The sequence below is a fragment of the Bombina bombina genome, chromosome 2, assembly GCF_027579735.1.
Source record: "Bombina bombina isolate aBomBom1 chromosome 2, aBomBom1.pri, whole genome shotgun sequence".
In the NCBI taxonomy this organism is placed as follows: domain Eukaryota; kingdom Metazoa; phylum Chordata; class Amphibia; order Anura; family Bombinatoridae; genus Bombina; species Bombina bombina.
In genome coordinates, this window is record NC_069500.1 from 120,475,760 (window position 1) to 120,495,635 (window position 19,876).

General features: G+C 39.1%; 1 protein-coding gene across 1 annotated transcript in view; it reads right to left on the reverse strand.

The window, feature by feature from the left end:
- Positions 1 to 551: 551 nt before the first annotated feature.
- Positions 552 to 19,876, reverse strand: part of LOC128648519 (succinyl-CoA:3-ketoacid coenzyme A transferase 1, mitochondrial-like) — a 67,342-nt gene continuing 48,017 nt past the window's right edge. Inside the window, exons 5-6 of the mRNA XM_053701239.1 lie at positions 17,370 to 17,519; positions 552 to 678 (exon numbers count right to left, since the gene is read on the reverse strand). Of these exons, the coding sequence (XP_053557214.1) occupies positions 568 to 678; positions 17,370 to 17,519 (261 nt within the window). The 3' untranslated portion in view covers positions 552 to 567. The remainder of the gene's footprint in view (positions 679 to 17,369; positions 17,520 to 19,876) is intronic.

A 19,876-nucleotide genomic window follows, 5' to 3' on the forward strand; every position in this document is an offset into this window, starting at 1 on the left:
GTACATTAGCAAGAGGCTACCACCAGTGTGTAAGGGACAGGAAACTCCATAAATGCTCTCATTACTTGGATGCATCATACAATTTTAAACAACTTTCCAATTTACCTCTTATCAAATTTCCTTCATTCTTTCGTTACTTTTTGCTGAAGGAGAAGCATTGCACTACTTGCAGCTAGCTGAACATATCTAGTTAGCCAATCACAAGAGAAGTGTGTGTAGGCACCAATCAGCAGCTAGCTCCCACTAGTGCAGAATGTGTGCATATTATCTCAATTTTTCAAATGTGCTTCGTTCTCTTGGTATCCCTAGTTGAAGTCTTAAACTTGCTTGATTGAAAGCATGCAATGTTAACTTTCCTACCCCTTTAAAATATGGTGCAGTATGTGGGGATGCTTTGTCCAAGTCACACCCTTCAGCATAAAGTCAGGAACATTTTATTCTGCTTGCCATCCTTTCTGGTTTAGGGTAGGACTGACTTCTTAATAAAAATATCAAACTTCTCTTTAAAGTAATTTAAATGTTAATAAGTGAGAATTACAATTAGGTTTGTGGATTTTAATTTAGGTCTCACCTGAATATAACATTACCAGCACGATCTGCTTTCCACGCTTTGACTAGTGCAAAATCTCCAGTAATTGATGGCTCCATAACATACTGGCGACCATTAAACTCCCTGACCTACAGTAAAAAAAAAATAAAAAAATAAAAATATAAAGCTTGAGAGCAAGATAATATTCAAAACAGAAAATTTAGAGGGAGAAATTGAGGTTTGATTTTAGCATGTCTCCCCTCCTCCACTAACATCCTGTATAAGAAGACTAATCTTGAGATTCCTACCCCCCCCCCCCCCACACTCTCTATAATAGGAGGAATTTATAGGGAAACCTACTTGATGAGAAAGAGAAAGAGAGAGAAAGAGAGAGAAAGAGAGAGAGAGAAAGAGAGAGAAAGAGAGAGAGAAAGAGAGAGAGAAAAAGAGAGAAAGAGAGAAAGAGAAAAAGAGAAAGAAAAAGAGAGAAAGAGAAAAAGAGAGAAAGAGAGAAAGAGAAAAAGAGAAAGAAAAAGAGAGAAAGAGAGAAAGAGAAAGAGAAAGAGAGAAAAAAAGAGAGAAAAAAAAGAGATATAGAGGTATAGAGATATCTATATATCTATTAGAACCAAAATTCATTAAAATTATGGGGGGGGGGGGGGAGATAAAAAACTGAAATTAAAATCCTCCATGTCTCAAAATTAAATCAATGTAAATATTTGCATAGGAAATTAGTACATCTAAGCAAGTATCCCCGCTTGCTTTCCCCCAGAAATTCTTAATATGCAATGTTTCCAATGCACAAGAGAATTGTGGGTAAGATATGCAAAGTCTCAGTTTTTTTGCTTCAAAAATTCTGTTTTAACACAGCGATCCTTTTAAACAGGAATATGACAGCAAACCAGAAATCACTCACTAGACAAGCCCGTTTCGTTTTTTTTTAAAACTCATCGGTAGGAGAAAGGTTTCTGATTGCTGCATTGGAAAAACCAAAATTCATTAAAATTGAACTAATTTGCATATCTTACCCACAATTCTCTTGTGCATTGGAAACATTGCATATTAAGAATTTCTGGGGGAAAGCAAGCAGGTATACTTGCTTAGATGTACTAATTTCCTATGCAAATATTTACATTGATTTATATTGTAGAAGAAATGAAGATAATGCAGCGAAAAAAAAAAAAAAAAATAATATATATATATCTGCTACTTAGCACAGAATTAATGGTTCAAAATAACCGTGTGCAACTACTACTTACTAGGGGGTCCTTGTTTAATACATTGTCTTTTCAGAAATAAGTAACTGAAAATCGCTTTCATAGACTTGTCAATACAAGTTTTATATGCAGATATAGATTGCACACACTATAACAAGTTTGTATGGATATAACAGATAAGGACAATATAAAACTCAAGTAATCATTTGCAATTAACGTAATCTCTTTAGTAGGATTGAGTCTATTAATTCAGTAACTGATGCATGCTGTATAACTATTTGCGAACACTAAACATAATTTTTTAAAATTATATACACCAATAAGTGAAGTAAATTTTTATAGCACAAAATGCAAACTTTTGTTACTTAGTGACGGAACGTCCAGGTTCCCAAACATCACAAACCATTTGCAGCCACTGGACCCTGGAGATCCGCCACTTAGGAGGGCCCGGACTAATCTCTCTACTCTTTTCTATTTACAACCAGATAACAAATAAAGTTGCATTTCCCTGCTGGTGCTTTCACAGTTAACCTAGGACTAGCACTGCCCCTCTCACTTCAGCTCCGTAGTAAGTGGGCTAGCAGTAGGACGACATCAGACCTCTGCAGGAAGTGCTGGGAGAAGCCGTCAGTGAGAGGGAAGGCAGAAGTAAGTTTGTGAAAACACAGCCGTATAACCAATGTGTGTGTGAGAGAGTAGTATCCCTTCCCTATTGTGCTTTATATCCTGGCAGCCACAGATAAAGAAGCAAATTGGAAATTCCTTGGTTTCCCCATTGCAGATCACACAAAATAAGTGTGCATTGTGCCTGCTTTATCTGCAGTGATCAGTGTAAAATGTGTGTCAGATTATAGGTGCGGGACAGAGTGAAATAGCCTTATGTTTATTATTTACATGTTTCAAAACATCTCCTATTTGTCAATTTGTGTATATATATATATATATATATATATATATATATATATATATATATATATATATATATATATATATATACACATATATACACATATATACATACACACATATTGTATATACTGTGTGTGCGCTGGTAAATTTAATATCTGTACAAGTAATGTACTGCTTGATACTCAAACTTATTGTCACATAAAAGCTTATTTGATCATTAGTAGGGTCATTGGTAGAGCTACACATGCAAACAGTGTCCACTGGCTGTGTCATATGTGGGAGACATTCCTGAGATATGATAAATTTAACCCCTGCACGGCCATAAATCTGGTAAATGTAACTGCTGCGGCACTGCCAGACATCTTTTAAATGTAACCCCTATACTCCTTGAGATATGACATGCAACCTCTGCACTTCCAGAAATATAAACAAATCTAACTCCTGCACAGCCAGAGATCTGATAAATGTAACCCCTGTACTGCCACAGTAGGTCTGCTCTTATTTTGACTCATACATGCTTTTAAATGCCCCCCCCCCCCCCCCCATTTCATTTGTTCTGGAGCCGACCCTGCTTATAGTGAAGGACTGTTGCGTCTTGACTGAAAATAAAATTACCAAAACACATCATTTAAAAAAACTTACCTGATAAATTCATTTCTTTCATATTGACAAGAGTCCATGAGCTAGTGACGTATGGGATATACAATCCTACCAGGAGGGGCAAAGTTTCACAAACCTCAAAAGGCCTATAAATACACCCCTCACCACACCCACTATCTAATAGCAAAGAAGTGGGGCGATAAAGGAGTAAAAAGCATCAAAGGAATTTTAAAATAATTGTATAGTGTATTTTGCTTTATACAAAAAAAAAAAAAAAAAAAAAAGTGGACCTCATGGACTCTTGCCAATATGAAAGAAAGGAATTTCAGGTAAGTTCTTACATAAATTAGGTTTTCTTTCATGTAATTGGCAAGAGAATCCATGAGCTAGTATGGGATAGCAATACCCAAGATGTGGAACTCCATGCAAGAGTCACTAGAGAGGGAGGGATAAAAACCACCATTTTTTGCTGAAAAAAAAAAATTAATCCACAACCCAAAATATAAATTTATTCTCATAAATGAAGAAAAAAACGTAAATCATAAGCAGAAGAATCTAACTGAAGCAGCTACCTGAAGAACTTTTCTACCAAAAACTGCTTCTGAAGATGCAAATACATCAAAACGGTAGAATTTAGTAAATGTATGCAAAGAAGACCAAGTTGCTGCTTTGCAAATATAATCAACTGAAGCTTCATTCTTAAAAGCCCACGAAGTGGAGACTGATCTAGCAGAATGAGCTGTAATTCTGAGGCGGGGCTTGACCCGACTCCAAATAAGCTTGAAGAATCAAAAGCTTTAACCACGAAGCCAAGGAAACAGCAGCAGCCTTCTGACCTTTCCTAGAACCAGAAAAGATAGACTAGAAGTCTTCCTGAAATCTTTAGTAGCTTTAACATAATATTTCAAAGCTCTTACCACATCCAAAGAATGTAAGGATCTCTCCAAAGAATTCTTAGGATTAGGACAAGGAAGGGACAACAATTTCTCTATTAATGTTGTTAGAATTCACAACCTTAGGTAAGAATTTAAATGAAGTCTGCAAAACCGCCTTATCCTGATGAAAAATCAGAAAAGGAGAGTCGCAAGAGAGCGGATAATTCAGAAACTCTTCTAGCGGAAGAGATGGCCAAAAGGAACAATACTATCCAAGAAAGTAGTTTAATGTCCAAAGAATGCATAGGCTCAAACAGAGGAGCCTATAAAGCCTTCAAAACTAAATTAAGACTCCAAGGAGGAGAGATTGATCTAATGACCGGCTTGATACGAACCAAAGCCTGCACAAAACAATGAATATCAGGAAGTTTAGAAATATTTCTTTGGAATAAAACAGAAAGAGCAGAGATTTGTCCTTTCAAAGAACTTGCAGACAAACCTTTATCCAAACCATCCTGAAGAAACTGTAAAATTCTAGGAATTATAAAAGAATGCCAAGAGAATTTATGAGAACACCACCATGAAATATAAGTCTTCCAAACTCGATAATAAATCTTTCTAGAAACAGATTTACGAGCCTGCAACATAGTATTAATCGCAGAGTCAGAGAAACCTCTATGACTAAGCGATCAATCTCCATACCTTCAAATTTAAGGATTTGAGATCCTGATGGAAAAACTGAGCTTGAGATAGGTCTGGCCAAGGTTGGCAACTGGACATCCGAACAAGATCCGCATACCAAAACCTGTGAGACCATGCTGGAGCCACCAGAAGCACAAACGATTGCTCCATGATAATGGAAATCACTCTTGAAAGAAGAACTAGAGGCGGGAAAATATAAGCAGGTTGATAAGGAAGTGTCAATGCATCCACTGCTTCAGCCCGAGGATCCCTGGACCTGGACAGGTACCTGGGAAGTTTTTTTTTTGTTTAGATGAGATGCCATCAGATCTATTTCTGGAAGCCCTCACATCTGAACAATTTGAGAAAACACATCTTGGTGGAGAGACTATTCTCCCGGATGTAAAGTCTTACGACTGAGGCAATCCGCTTCCCAATTTTCTATACCTGGTATATGAACCGCAGAAATAAAAAACAGGAGCTGAATTCCGCCCAAACAAGTATCCGAGATACTTGTTTCATAGCTTGAGGACTGAGTCTCACCCTGAGTGACATATGCCACAGTTGTGATATTGTCTGACTGAAAACAAATGAATGGGTCTCTTCAATAGGGGCCAAAACTGAGAGCCCTGAGAATCGCACGGAGTTCCAAAATATTGATTGGTAATCTCGCCTCTTGAGATTTCCAAACCCCTTGTGCTGTCAGAGATCCCCAAACAGCTCCTCAACCTGAAAGACTCGCATCTGTTGTGATTACAGTCCAGGTTGGACGGACGAAAGTAATCTAACCGCCAAGTCAGAGATAGTCGAACATTGGGATTTAAGGATATTAATTGTGATATCCTTGTATAATCCCTGCACCATTTATTCAGCATACAAAGCTGGAGAGGTCTCATGTGAAAACGAGCAAAGGGGATTGCGTCCGATGCTGTAGTCATGAGACCTAAAACTTCCATGCACATAGCTACTGAAGGGAATGACTGAGACTGAAGGTTCCGACACGCGGCAACCAATTTAATTTCTCATCTGTAAGAGACAAAGTCATGGACACTGAATATATCTGGAAACCCAAAAAGGTTACCCTTGACTGAGGAATCAAAGAACTTTGTGGTAAATTGATCCTCCAACCATGTCTTCGAAGAAATACTAGTTGATTCTGCAGAACGTAAAGACTAAGCAAGTACCAAGATATGGTCCAAATAAGGAAATACCACAATACCCCGCTCCGATTACAGAAAGTAGGGCACAGAGAACCTTTGAAATGATTCTTGGAGCTGTCGCTAGGCATAAAAAGGAGGAGCAACAAATTGGTAATGCTTGTCTAGAAAAGAGAATCTCAGGAACTGATAGTGATCCGGATGAATCGGAATATGAAGATATGCATCCTGTAAGTCTATTGTGGACATAATGCCCTTGCTGAACAAAAGGCAGAATAGTCCTTAGTCACCATTTTGAAAGTTGGCAATCTTACATATCGATTCAAAATCTTTAGATCCAGAACTGGTCTGAATGAATTTTCTCTTTGGGACAATGAATAGATTTGAATAAAATCCCAGACCCTGTTCCTGAAACTGAACTGGCATTATTACCCCTGATAGCTCCAGGAAAGCCTGAGCCTTTACCGGAATGCGTGAGGGGAAAAAAAAATTTATTTATTTATTTATTTATTTATTTATTTATTTATTTATTTATTTATTTATTTATTTATTTATTTATTTATTTATTTATTTATTTATTTATTTATTTATTTATTTATTTATTTATATATATATATATATATATATATATATATATATATATATATATATATATATATATATATATATATATATATATATATATATATATATACACACAGGGAGTGCAGAATTATTAGGCAAGTTGTATTTTTGAGGATTAATTTTATTATTGAACATCAACCATGTTCTCAATGAACCCAAAAATCTCATTAATATCAAAGCTGAATAGTTTTGGAAGTAGTTTTTAGTTTGTTTTTAGTTATAGCTATTTTAGGGGGATATCTGTGTGTGCAGGTGACTATTACTGTGCATAATTATTAGGCAACTTAACAAAAAACAAATATATACCCATTTCAATTATTTCTTTTTTCCAGTGAAACCAATATAACATCTCAACATTCACAAATATACATTTCTGACATTCAAAAACAAAACAAAAACAAATTAGTGACCAATATAGCCACCTTTCTTTGCAAGGACACTCAAAAGCCTGCCATCCATGGATTCTGTCAGTGTTTTGATCTGTTCACCATCAACATTGCGTGCAGCAGCAACCACAGCCTCCCAGACACTGTTCAGAGAGGTGTACTGTTTTCCCTCCTTGTAAATCTCACATTTGATGATGGACCACAGGTTCTCAATGGGGTTCAGATCAGGTGAACAAGGAGGCCATGTCATTAGATTTTCTTCTTTTATACCCTTTCTTGCCAGCCACGCTGTGGAGTACTTGGACGCGTGTGATGGAGCATTGTCCTGCATGAAAATCATGTTTTTCTTGAAGGATGCAGACTTCTTCCTGTACCACTGCTTGAAGAAGGTGTCTTCCAGAAACTGGCAGTAGGACTGGGAGTTGAGCTTGACTCCATCCTCAACCCGAAAAGGCCCCACAAGCTCATCTTTGATGATACCAGCCCAAACCAGTACTCCACCTCCACCTTGCTGGCGTCTGAGTCGGACTGGAGCTCTCTGCGCTTTACCAATCCAGCCACGGGCCCATCCATCTGGCCCATCAAGACTCACTCTCATTGCATCAGTCCATAAAACCTTAGAAAAATCAGTCTTGAGATATTTCTTGGCCCAGTCTTGACGTTTCAGCTTGTGTGTTTTGTTCAGTGGTGGTCGTTTTCAGCCTTTCTTACCTTGGCCATGTCTCTGAGTATTGCACACCTTGTGCTTTTGGGCACTCCAGTGATGTTGCAGCTCTGAAATATGGCCAAACTGGTGGCAAGTGGCATCTTGGCAGATGCATGCTTGGCCTTTCTCAGTTCATGGGCAGTAATTTTGCGCCTTGGTTTTTCCACACGCTTCTTGCGACCCTGTTGACTATTTTGAATGAAACGCTTGATTGTTCGATGATCACGCTTCAGAAGCTTTGCAATTTTAAGAGTGCTGCATCCCTCTGCAAGATATCTCACTATTTTTGACTTTTCTGAGCCTGTCAAGTCCTTCTTTTGACCCATTTTGCCAAAGGAAAGGAAGTTGCCTAATAATTATGCACACCTGATATAGGGTGTTGATGTCATTAGATCACACCCCTTCTCATTACAGAGATGCACATCACCTAATATGCTTAATTGGTAGTAGGCTTTCGAGCCTATACAGCTTGGAGTAAGACAACATGCATAAAGAGGATGATGTGGTCAAAATACTCATTTGCCTAATAATTCTGCACACAGTGTATATATATATATATATATATATATATATATATATATATATATATATATATATTCATTCACAGGCAGTCTTACTCTGAATCCTATTCTGTAGACAATACTCTGAATCCAATGTTTGGGCCAAATTGATTAAAACATCTTTGAACATTTTTAATCTGCCCCTGGAATGAGGGCTGCACCTTCATGCAGACTTGGGGGCTGGTTTTGATCTCTTAAATGGCTTGGATTTATTCCAATTTGAAGAAGGCTTAAAATTAGAAACAGATTCCTTGGGGGAAGGATTAGGTTTCTGTTCCTTATTTTGTCAAAAGGAACAAAGACAGAATGAAGCTTTAGACTTACCCTTAGGTCTTTATCCTGAGGCAAAAAAAAAAAACTCCCTTCCCCCCAGTAACAGTTGATATTATTGAATATAACTGAGAACCAAATAATTTATTACCTTGGAAAGAAAGATAGCAATCTGGACTTAGAAGCATTCCAAGATTTGAGCCACAAAGCTCTTCTTGCTAAAATAGCTAAAGACAGATTTAACATCAATTTTGAGAATATCAAAAATGGCATCACAAATGGAATTAGCATGTTGAATCAACTTAACAAGTCTAGACAAATCATGATCCGATACTTGTTCCAACCAAAAAGTTGAAGCAGCTGCAACATCAGCCAAAGAAATTGCAGGCCTAAGAAGATGACCTGAATATAAATAAGCTTTCCTTAGATAAGATTCAAGCTTCCTCTCTAAAGGATCCTTAAAAGAATACTATCTTCCGTAGGAATATTAGTACGTTTAGCAAGAGTAGACATAGCCCCATCAACCTTGGGGATCATTTCCCAAAACTCCAATCTAACTTCTGGCAAAGGTTACAATTTTTTAAACCTTAAAGGAGGAATAAAAGTAGTATCAGGCTTATTCCATTATTTAGAAATCATATCAGAAATAGCATCAGGAACTGGAAAAACCTCTGGAATAACCACAGGAGGTTTATAAACAGAATTTAAACATTTACTAGTTTGGATATTGAGGAAACTAGCCCTCTTGATATTAAATGTAATCAACACTTTTAACAAACGAATATACTCCATTTTAAATAAAGAAGAAAAATTTGTCCGTGTCAATATCTGAGGTAGGATCTTCTGAATCAGATAGATCCTCTTCAGAGAAGGATAATTCAGTATGTTGCTTGTCATCTGAAATTTCATCAATCTTAGAAGTTTTAAAAGACCTTTTACGTTTATTAGAAGGCGGAATGGCAGACAAAGCCTTCTGAATAGAATCAGAAATAAATTCCTTTAAATGTACAGGTATATCTTGTGCATTAGATGCTGAGGGAACAGCAACAGGTTATGAACTACTACTGATGGATACATTCTCTGCATGTAAAAGAATATCATGACAACTATTACAAACCACAGCTGGAGGTATAACCTCCACAAGTTTACAACAAGTGCAATTAGCTTTGGGTTCCAACAGTAATTTCTGAGACAGGATCAGATTGAGACATCTTGCAAACAACCACAAAGCAAAATTATCAATTTCCTTATATGGCAGTTTCAGGAATAGGAAAAAATGCAAACGGCATAGCCCTCTGACAAAAAAAAAGCAGAAGGCAAAAAATAAAAAAAAAAATGGGGTCTTAAATAAATATTTGGCGCCAAGTATGACGCACAACAGAAAAAAGGAAATATATTCTTACCTGATAAATTTCTTTTATGATACGTCCACGGATTTCATCCTTACTTGTGGGATATCGCCTCCTGGTCAGCAGGAGGCGGCAAAGAGCTCCACAGCAGAGCTGCATATATAGCTCCTCCCTTCCCTCCCACTCCAGTCATTCGACCAAAGTTAGGAAGAGAAGGGAAAAGCCAAGGAGCAGAGGTGACTGAAGTCTAACAAAAAAAAAAACCTGTCTCTAAAAACAGGGAGGGCCGTGGACTCAACGTAAAAGAAACAAATTTATCAGGTAAGAATAAAATTTCCCTTTTCTTTTGTAAGATACGATGAGTCCACGGATTTCATCCTTACTTGTGGGATACAATACAAAAGCTATGGGACACGGATGAAACGGGAGGGACAAGACAGGGAACCTAAACGGAAGGCACCACAGCTTGAAGAACCTTCCTCCCAAAAACAGCCTCAGACAAGGCAAAAGTATTAAATTTTGAAAAAGTGTGAAGAGAAGACCAAGTCGCAGCTTTGCAAATCCGTTCCACAGAAGCATCATGTTTAAATGCCTATGAGGAAGCCACAGCCCTAGTGGAATGAGCCGTAATTCGTTCAGGAGGTTGCTATCCAGCAGTCTCATATGCAAGACAGATGATACTCTTCAGCCAAAAAGAGGTAGCCGTAGCTTTCTAACCCCTACGCTTCCAGAAAAGACAAACAGAAGATTGACGAAAAACCTTAGTTGCCTGTAAGTAAAACTTCAAGGCATGGACCACGTCCAAATTATGCAACAGTCGCTCCTTCTTAGAAGGATTAGGACACAAGGAAGGAACAACAAATTCCTGATTAATATTTTTATTAGGAAAAACCTTAGGAAGAAACCCAGGTTTGGTAAGCAACACTACTTTACAATGTGATTCTTATCTTATTTTCCATGCAGATAATGTCGAAAGCTCAGAAACTGTACGAGCAGAAGAAATAGCAACCAAAAATAGCTTTCCAAGATAATAACTTAATATCTATGGAATGCATAGGTTCAAACAGAACCCCTTGAAGAACTCTAAGAACTAAACTCAAACTCCAAGGAGGAGCAATTGGTCTAAACACAGGCCTGATTCTAGTCAGAGCCTGACAAAAAAAAAAAAAAAAAATTTAACATCTGCCAGATGCTTGTGTAACAAAATAGACAAAGCAGAAATCTGTCCCTTTAAAGGAACTTGCCGACAACCCTTTCTCCAATCCTTGGAGAAAAGCTAAAATCCTGGGAATCCTAACCCTACTCCATGAGTAGCCCTAGGATTCACACCAATAAAAGATATTTACACCATATCTTATGGAAACTTTTTCTAGCAACAGGCTTAAAATCAAGCGTTCAACCTCCAAGCAGTCAGCTGCAGAGAAACTAGATTCGAATGATGGAAGGGTCCCTGAACGAGAAGGTCCTGCCTCAATGGAAGCTTCTACAGTGGCAGAGATAACATGTCCACCAGATCAGCATACCAAGTCCTGCGAGGCCACACAGGAGCGATGAGAATCACCAAAGCCCTCTCCTGTTTTACTCGAGCAATCACCCGGGGAAGGAGAGCAAATGGAGGAAACACGTAAGCTAGGTTGAATGACCAAGGCACTGCCAAAGCATCAGTTCAGCCTGAGGATCCCTGGACCTGGACCCGTATCTCGGGAGCTTGGCATTCTGACGAGACGCCATAAGATCCAGCTCCGGCCTGCCCCATCTGAGAATCAGGCTGGCAAATACCTCCATATGGAGTTCCCATTCCCCCGGATGAAACGTCTGTCTGCTCAAAAAAAATCCACCTCCCAGTTGTCCACTCCTGGGATATGCCGACAGATAAGAGTGAGTCTCCACCTACTGAATTATCCTGGCTACTTCTGTCATTGCTAAGGAACTCCTTGTTCCTCCCTAATGATTGATGTAAGCTACAGTCCGATAGAGTCCACATACCCTGAACCTTCAAGGATTCCAGACTGCACCCCAACCTATCAGGCAGACATCCGTTGCTACTATCACCCATGAGTGTCTGCCGAAGCACGTCCCTTGGGACAGATGATCCAACGACAACTACCAAAGAAGAGAGTCCCTTGTCTCCTGATCTAGATCTATTTGAGGAGCCAAATTTGTATAATCTCCATTCCACTGTCTCAGCATGCTCAGTTGTAGAGGCCTGAGATGAAAACGAGCAAACGGAATGATATCCATTGCTGCCACCATCAATCCAATTACCTCCATGCACTGAGCCACTGATGGCCGAGGATTGGACTGAAGGGATTGGCATGTGTTCAGAATCTTTATCTTTCTGACTTCCGTTCAAAAGATTTTCATGGATAGAGTCTATTAGCGTTCCCAGAAAAGGAACCCTTGTCTGTGGAATTAGTGAACTCTTTTCTAGATTTACCTTCCACCCGTGAGTCCTTAGAAAGGATAGAACAATGTCGGTATGAGACTGTCAGCTGAAGAAAAAAAAAAAATGCCAGAGTCAGAATATCGTCCAGATAAGGTGCCACTGCAATGACCCACAGCCTGAGAACTGCCAGCAGAGACCCTAGAACCTTTGTGAAGATTCTGGGTGCCGTGGCCAGCATGAAAGGAAGGGCCATAAACTGAAAATGTTCATCCAGAAAGGCAAACCTCAGGAACTTGTGATGATCTCTGGATAACAATATGAAGATATGCATCCACAGAAGTCATATATAGATATAAAAGATAGATATATAAGGCCATAGATATAAGGCCACGGTAGTCATATTGACCCTCCTGGATCAATTGAAGAATTGTCAGAATATTCTCCATCTTGAAGGATGGAACTCTGAGAAACTTGTTTAGACTTTTGAGATCTAAAATGGGTCGGAACGTTCCCTCTTTTTTTGGGAACCACAAAAAGATTCGAGTAAAACCCCTTCCCCTGTTCCAGTATTGGAACAGGACAAATTTCTCCCATAGTGGAGAGGTCTTTTACACAACGTAAGAACACCTCTCTTTATCTGGTCTACAGACAAATCGTGGAAGAAGAAACCTTCCCCTTGGGAAGGAATTTTTGAACTCCAACTGATACCCTTGAGACACAATTTCTAGTGTCCAGGGATCCTGAACATCTCTCATCCAAGCTTGGACAAAGAGAGAAAGTCTGCCCCCTACTAGATCCGGTCCCGGATCGGGGGCCGCCCCTTCATGCTGTCTTGGGAGCAGCAGCAGGCTTCTTGGGTTGTTTACCCTTGTTCCAAGACAGGTTGGGTCTCAAGGTGGACTTGGCTTGATAAAAATTCCCTTCCTGTTTAGCGAAAGATGGAGGGGAGTCCCTTGAAATTTCGAAAAGTAACGAAAATTACTCTGGCGTCCCCTTTGCTTAGATGATTTATCTTGAGGGAGGAGGTGTCCCTTACCTCCTGTAATGTCAGAAAGTATCTCCTTCAGGTCAGGCCTGAACAGGGTCTTTCCCTTGAAAGGAATAGCCAAGAGCTTGGATTTGGAGGACACATCCGCAGACCAAGATTTTATCCATAAGGCTCTTCGTGCTAAGATGGAGAATTCCTGAATTCTTAGCTGCCAATTTGGTGATCTGAAAGGAGGCATCCGTAATAAAAGAATTAGCTAGCTTAAGGGCCTTAATTCTATCTTGTATTTCCTCTAAAGAAGTCTCAGTCTTAAGACTCTTCTAGAGCATCAAACCAAAAGTCAGCCGCAGTTGTGACTGTTACTATGCAGGCCGTCGGTTGCAATAGAAACCCTTGATGAACATAAAGTTTGAGAAGACCCTCCAACGTCTTATCCATGGGGTCTTTGAAAGCACAACTGTCCTCGATAGGGATAGTTGTACGCTTAGCTAGGGTAGAGATAGCTCCCTCCACCTTAGGGATCGTCTGCCAAGAATCTCACACGGTGTTAGCTATAGGGTAAATTTTCTTAAACATAGGGGAAGGGGAGAACGGGATTCCCAGTCTTTCCCATTCCCTAGCAATAATCGGAACTCAGTTGAAAAGAAACCTGCGTGGCTAAGCCCGTAGAAACATGTTACACAAACCCCGGGAAAATAAAGTAAAGAACCGCCATGTACCGGAGTCTTTTTTTTGTAAAAACACTCATCACTCCAGCACTACTCCCAGCGTCAGCCATCTCAAAACCCGAATAAAATTAATAGAGGCAAGTCCATACCCACATAAATGTCCCAGCGCTTCTAGGCTAAAAACTAAATGCCAGAGTGTCTGGATGTTAAGCAGTATGTCGGTTCTCCCTCTCATTAGCTAATAAGAACCCACATACTGTTCAATATCAAAGGCAGAGTACAGTTGAATCTGAGATATGCTGCAGAGCCCCAGAGTAAAGACTGCACTTACCACCATGCTGAGGAACAGCATGATATTCTCAGTGTCAAGAGGTCCACTCTTCCTCCTGAGGTCCTGTGAAGGCAGAAGGGTCTTAGTTAACATTCTCTAAGACCACACACTGAAAAGCAGCACAAGTATGGGAGGCACAGTGAAGCTAAAACTCCACCAGTTCCCACAGCCTGAAAGGCTATCACTCCAGAGGCTGCTCTATAGTAAAAAATAGTAAACTTCTGCACCATTAAAAAAAAAAAAAAAAAAAAAAAAAACCTTGATTGAAGAATAAAAACTAACACCTCACTTTACCTCTTCCTATCTCTAACGCAGGCAAAGAGAATGACTGGGGTGGGAGGGAAGGGAGGAGCTATATATGCAGTTCTTTGCCTCCTCCTGCTGACCAGGAGGTGATATCCCACAAGGATGAAATCTGTTGAGTCATCGTATCTTGTAAAAGAAAATATTTGTTGGCGCCGGAAACGACTCTCGCGTCAGACACAACCTTGTGAAAGGTTCCGGCGTCAACTAAGACGCCGGAAACTACGAATTTGCATCAGAGAATGACGCAATAAACTAGCATTTTGCGCCCTCGCGAGCCTAATTCTGCCTGCAAATTTAAAAAATGACCGTCAATTGAAAAAAAGACTACACCCCAGGTAAGAAATAAATTACCCATAAAAATGTTTTTAAAAAAATGCATTTCCCAGATATGAAACTGACAGTCTGCAAAAGGAAATATACTGAAACCTGAATCATGGCAAATATAAGTACAATACATATATTTAGAACTTTATATAAATACATAAAGTGCCAAAACATAGCTGAGAGTGTCTTAAGTAATGAAAACATACTAACCTGAAGACACCCATCCACATATAGCAGATAGCCAAACCAGTACTGAAAACAGTTATCAGTAGAGGTAATGGAATATGAGAGTATAGCGTTGATCTGAAAAGGGAGGTAGGAGATGAATCTCTACGACCGATAACAGAGAACCTATGAAACAGATCCCCGTGAGGAAAACCATTGCAATCAATAGGTGATACTCCCTTCACATCCCTCTGACATTCACCGTACTCTAAGAAAGTGGATTCAAAAAAGCTAAGCGCATATCAACGTAGAAATCTTAGCACAAACTTACTTCACCACCTCCATAGTAGGCAAAGTTTGTAAAACTGAATTGTGGGTGTGGTGAGGGGTGTATTTATATGCATTTTGAGGTTTGGGAAACTTTGCCCCTCCTGGTACGATTGTATATCCCATACGTCACTAGCTCATGGACTCTTGCCAATTACATGAACAAAATTGGTATTTTACAGTCATATGAACAGGAAGAACTTAAATATTCCACTCCCCCCCCCACCCCATTATTAAAAGTTAAATCTAGCACTGCTTCTTCCCAGAGTCTAGTCTAGAGTGCCAATGTATTCTCTTGTACCTTCAAAAATAGTCAATATAATACACGCCCCACTCACCATCATAATTCTATATTGCGTCACCTCAGGTAATATGTGCCAACATTCCACATGATCTATATCTAGGGGGAAAGCCTAGATATAGCTTTTGTCCACAACTTGCATAAGATGATATCATTGGCTTGTCAAAAACTGACGATAACTTCTGTTTTAAAAAGGCTTCTGAATATTTATTCCTGAGCACAGCTGAGCCACATGGAATACAAGAGGAAGCATTACAATGATGTGGCCTTTCTAATACTGTTCTAGACCTTGTGTATCACAGTATGTACAGATTTGTCATGTGACAACATGGGCAGGAATATCGTTAGGCTTCAGAGCCTCTGTGCTACACTTTGTATTAAGTGTGCTAACAAAAAGTTCATTCCATCCAATTCTTTGCTCCTATGATTTCTAATAATGGTCATAACAGGTTTAAAAAGCTCCAATGTACAGTCTAAACATAGGATTATGCAATAGTGACCAAGCATTGGCCTTTTTGCATGCAAAAAAAAAAATCTCCAGTGGTGGCAACTGCAAACATTTGGCAATCCCTCTAGTCGGTACTACCTAACAGCACCTTTAGCAGAAATCACAGCATTATATACATACACTGAAAAAGGGCCATTTTTGATTGTCAGGCAAAGAATTTCATTTTGAATTTGCAAAATCAAGGATTGTTTTCTTCAAAATGTGAGTTTCCTGCGGTTGTTAACCAACCTTATGACATCCATGTTGTTTATAGCTTGATCTCCATGTCTCTGTAGCGCCATCTTCTGTTCATCTTGAATTCAGAATTCATCACAACTTTACAAAACTACAATGCCCAGTTTATTCTATTTTACCACCCGTTTCCCTTTGCAAATCATGTGTTTAACCCTTTCAAAGCAGTCAGACATAACTGCAGTTTCTGTGCAGGACACACCATGAAAGGCAGCTAGATTTTGCTCTTAATTCCATCACCAGTCTTTTACCCTTCTCAAAATAAGAACAGCATTTATGTTTTGAACTATAATGAACCTTTTAAAAGAGGGACAATCTTTCTTTCATAATTCAGACAAAACATACAACTTTCCAGTTTCTGGGCGAACAGTTTGTTTTATCCTTTGTTAAAAAGCCAGGATGTGTGCAGCACTATATGGTAGTTTTACAATATTATACATTAGCAAGGGCACTAGATAGCAGCACTATTGATCATGTGCACGCTACTTACCTAGGTATCTCTTCAAAGAACATGAGAACAAAGCTAATTTGATCAAAGTAAATTAGAAACTTGTTTACAATTGTATTTTCTGAATAATAAAAACATTTTGGTTTTAACGGCCCTTTAACATCTCCTGTCTGAATACTGGAAATGTAAACTCTCACTTTTAAAGTAAAATGTTTATGCCATCAACAAAAAAAAAAAAACAAAAAAACCATCATCATTTGTTTCTTGGTTTAATAGTTGAAGTGGCAGCTCATTTTTAAATAAAAAATGCAAAGAACACAGCAAAAATAAACTGAACCTGAATGCACATATCTAATTACTACAATCTAACCTTCAACCATGAGAGGGCAGCATCCTCACAAGTTTCCCATTACTACAGACAATGCCTTTTGTTCTAGCAGCAAATAGGTTTTATAATGGTCATTGCCCATAACATCAGGAATTTTTTTTTAATAAAATTGGTACAGGAGGAGTTAGCACCTACCTCTTTAGGCTTGCTGGCAATTGCAACAGTTCTATCTTTGTTGTATTTTATTGGTGCACCTCCTTCTTGTATCAAAGTACCAAAACCCGTGGGAGTGAAGAAAGCTGGAATACCTGCGCCGCCTGCACGGACACGTTCTGCAAGAGTGCCCTGATTATACAAAAATACACTGTCAGTCTGGGATCTGCAATGGAGGAATAAATATCAACAACGCATTGAGAAAATATTTACAAGGGAAATGAAATCATGCAGTAAACAATGTAACATTTAAATTGTGCTAGTTTCAATAGATCTATGAACTCCCCACAAACCTCTTGTTTTTGCATAAAAACTGTTTTTCAAAAGGTTGGTGCAAAAAAAAAAAAAAAAAAAAACACACAAATGCACTGTAGGTTTCAGAGTGGATTGTATAAATACCCATGAATTAAGTAAAAATAGTGCACAGCTAGGAAGGACAGAGATCTAGTAAGTCACCCGAAATACAGCCACTGTGTGCCTGGCACAAAGGAGAACTTGAGAAACAGAAAGAGAAAAGACAACGGCACTACAGTTGCTGTGTCCCACTATATATCCTGTTCTCATTAGGTGTGAGAAATCTCAACAAATGTATGAGTGGGGACTTAGGTGCTGTACATTGGAAGAAGCAAACTGGAATAATCAAATGCAAGCAACAATTGAAAGAATGTACATATTTAGCACTCAACAGCAAATAAAGGGTAAATGGCCATGAATACCTAGGTAGAAAGGCCCAGGAAAAGGCAAATTAAAACTTAACTTTTATTAATTTCATCAAATAATAAAAAAAAGGGGGGGTGAGGTATTTTAAAATTCCAACCAGTGTGAAGATAGGAGAATGCAACTCCAGAGGAGAAAAAATCCAGCCAATAAGTGGTATGCTCTCCAAGTGATATACACTCTGGAATGGGGTAAGATAGAATATATATATATATATATATATATATATATATATATATATATATATATATATATATATATATATATATATATATATATATCCCTAGAAAGGATAGCACAATCTTACTGAAGTAATGCCACGGTGCTCTGCTACAAACATAACAATCTTCTCCAAAAAGCAGGCAACTCACTGGTCTTTGTTTTTAAACTGACATAATAAAGTCTAAGTTTTACTACAAACGTTTCGGCACTGCATTGTGCCTTTGTCAATGTTATACAAAAAGTACAAGGACAGAGTGCACCCTAGTACCCCGGATCAGTGAACAAACATTTAAAAACACCCCCTTAAATAGAAGGAGACAACATTACCCCACTACGACTTTGCCGCCACCGCATTTGCATGTTCATCCAATTAGCTAGACGATACGTCACGCTGGCACGCTAGCCGTGCCTAGCGTGATGACGCATAGCACAGCGTTGTTATGACAACGTCCCAAGCGTTGCATCAGTATATCAGTCAAATAATAGGAGATCACCAGGAGACAGTCTGCGCATGTTCAGAACCAACCGTATTCATGAAGCGCATCGGTTGCTCTAGGCAACCAGTGTAAACCTGTCAACCTGGCGGATGAAAACCGCTCTAGGTGTCTCATATTATGTGGCTAAGGCGGGTAAGGAATATTAGATCTTATCAGCCTAGCAAATCGCACAACTCACATGATAAAAATCTATCCACTAAGAATACATACAAATGTAAATCTGTTATGCCACTGAAATGCAAGTCTGAAAGATGTATAATATCTCATTGTCTGAGAGTAATATGCAACAATGTGTGTTAAAAAGTATATGTACAGAAAAACATGTTAATAGAATTTAAGTATACATCGAGCTCATGGAGTACGGTAGTAACTGTAACAGCGAGGTGTTCACTAGCTCAAGCCAGATGGACATAGGCATCGATTTCAATAGAAAGGGCTGAAATCCAAAGTGGTATTGAGTCCTTTTGGGGTCATAGTTCCCAACTTATGAATCCACCTGCTCTCACATTGGAGTAATTTTTTACCCCTGTCGCCACCCCTTGGATTTGGTGGGACATGGTCAATCAACATTGATCTAATGCTTGACACTGGATGTTTGTAGTTTGCACAGTGACGTGCCACCGGTTGGTCCGAGTCACCATCTTTCAATGCTTCCCGTATGGCATGGCGATGGTTTGCCATCCTGTCGCGGAAGGAAGTTATTGTTTTACCAATGTAGATGAGGGAACACGGACAGGACAACATGTAGATCACATAGGTGCTGGTGCAGCTGAGGCGATGGTTAATTTTAAACCTTTGGTTCTTATGGGGGTGTTGGAAAGACTCCCCTTTACACATGCTGTTGCACGTTGTGCAGCTCCCACAAGGGAAGCAACCTTTTTTGGATGTCTTGAGCCATGTTTCCTTTTTATAGTGGTTAACAGGATCTGCTTTAACCAAGATGTCCCTCAGGTTCCTTGCTCTGCGATAGACCACCCTTGGAGCGTTCAACTTCTGAAACGGTAACATGGGGTCTGTCCCCACCACTGGCCAATGGCGACGTGCTGCATTGGC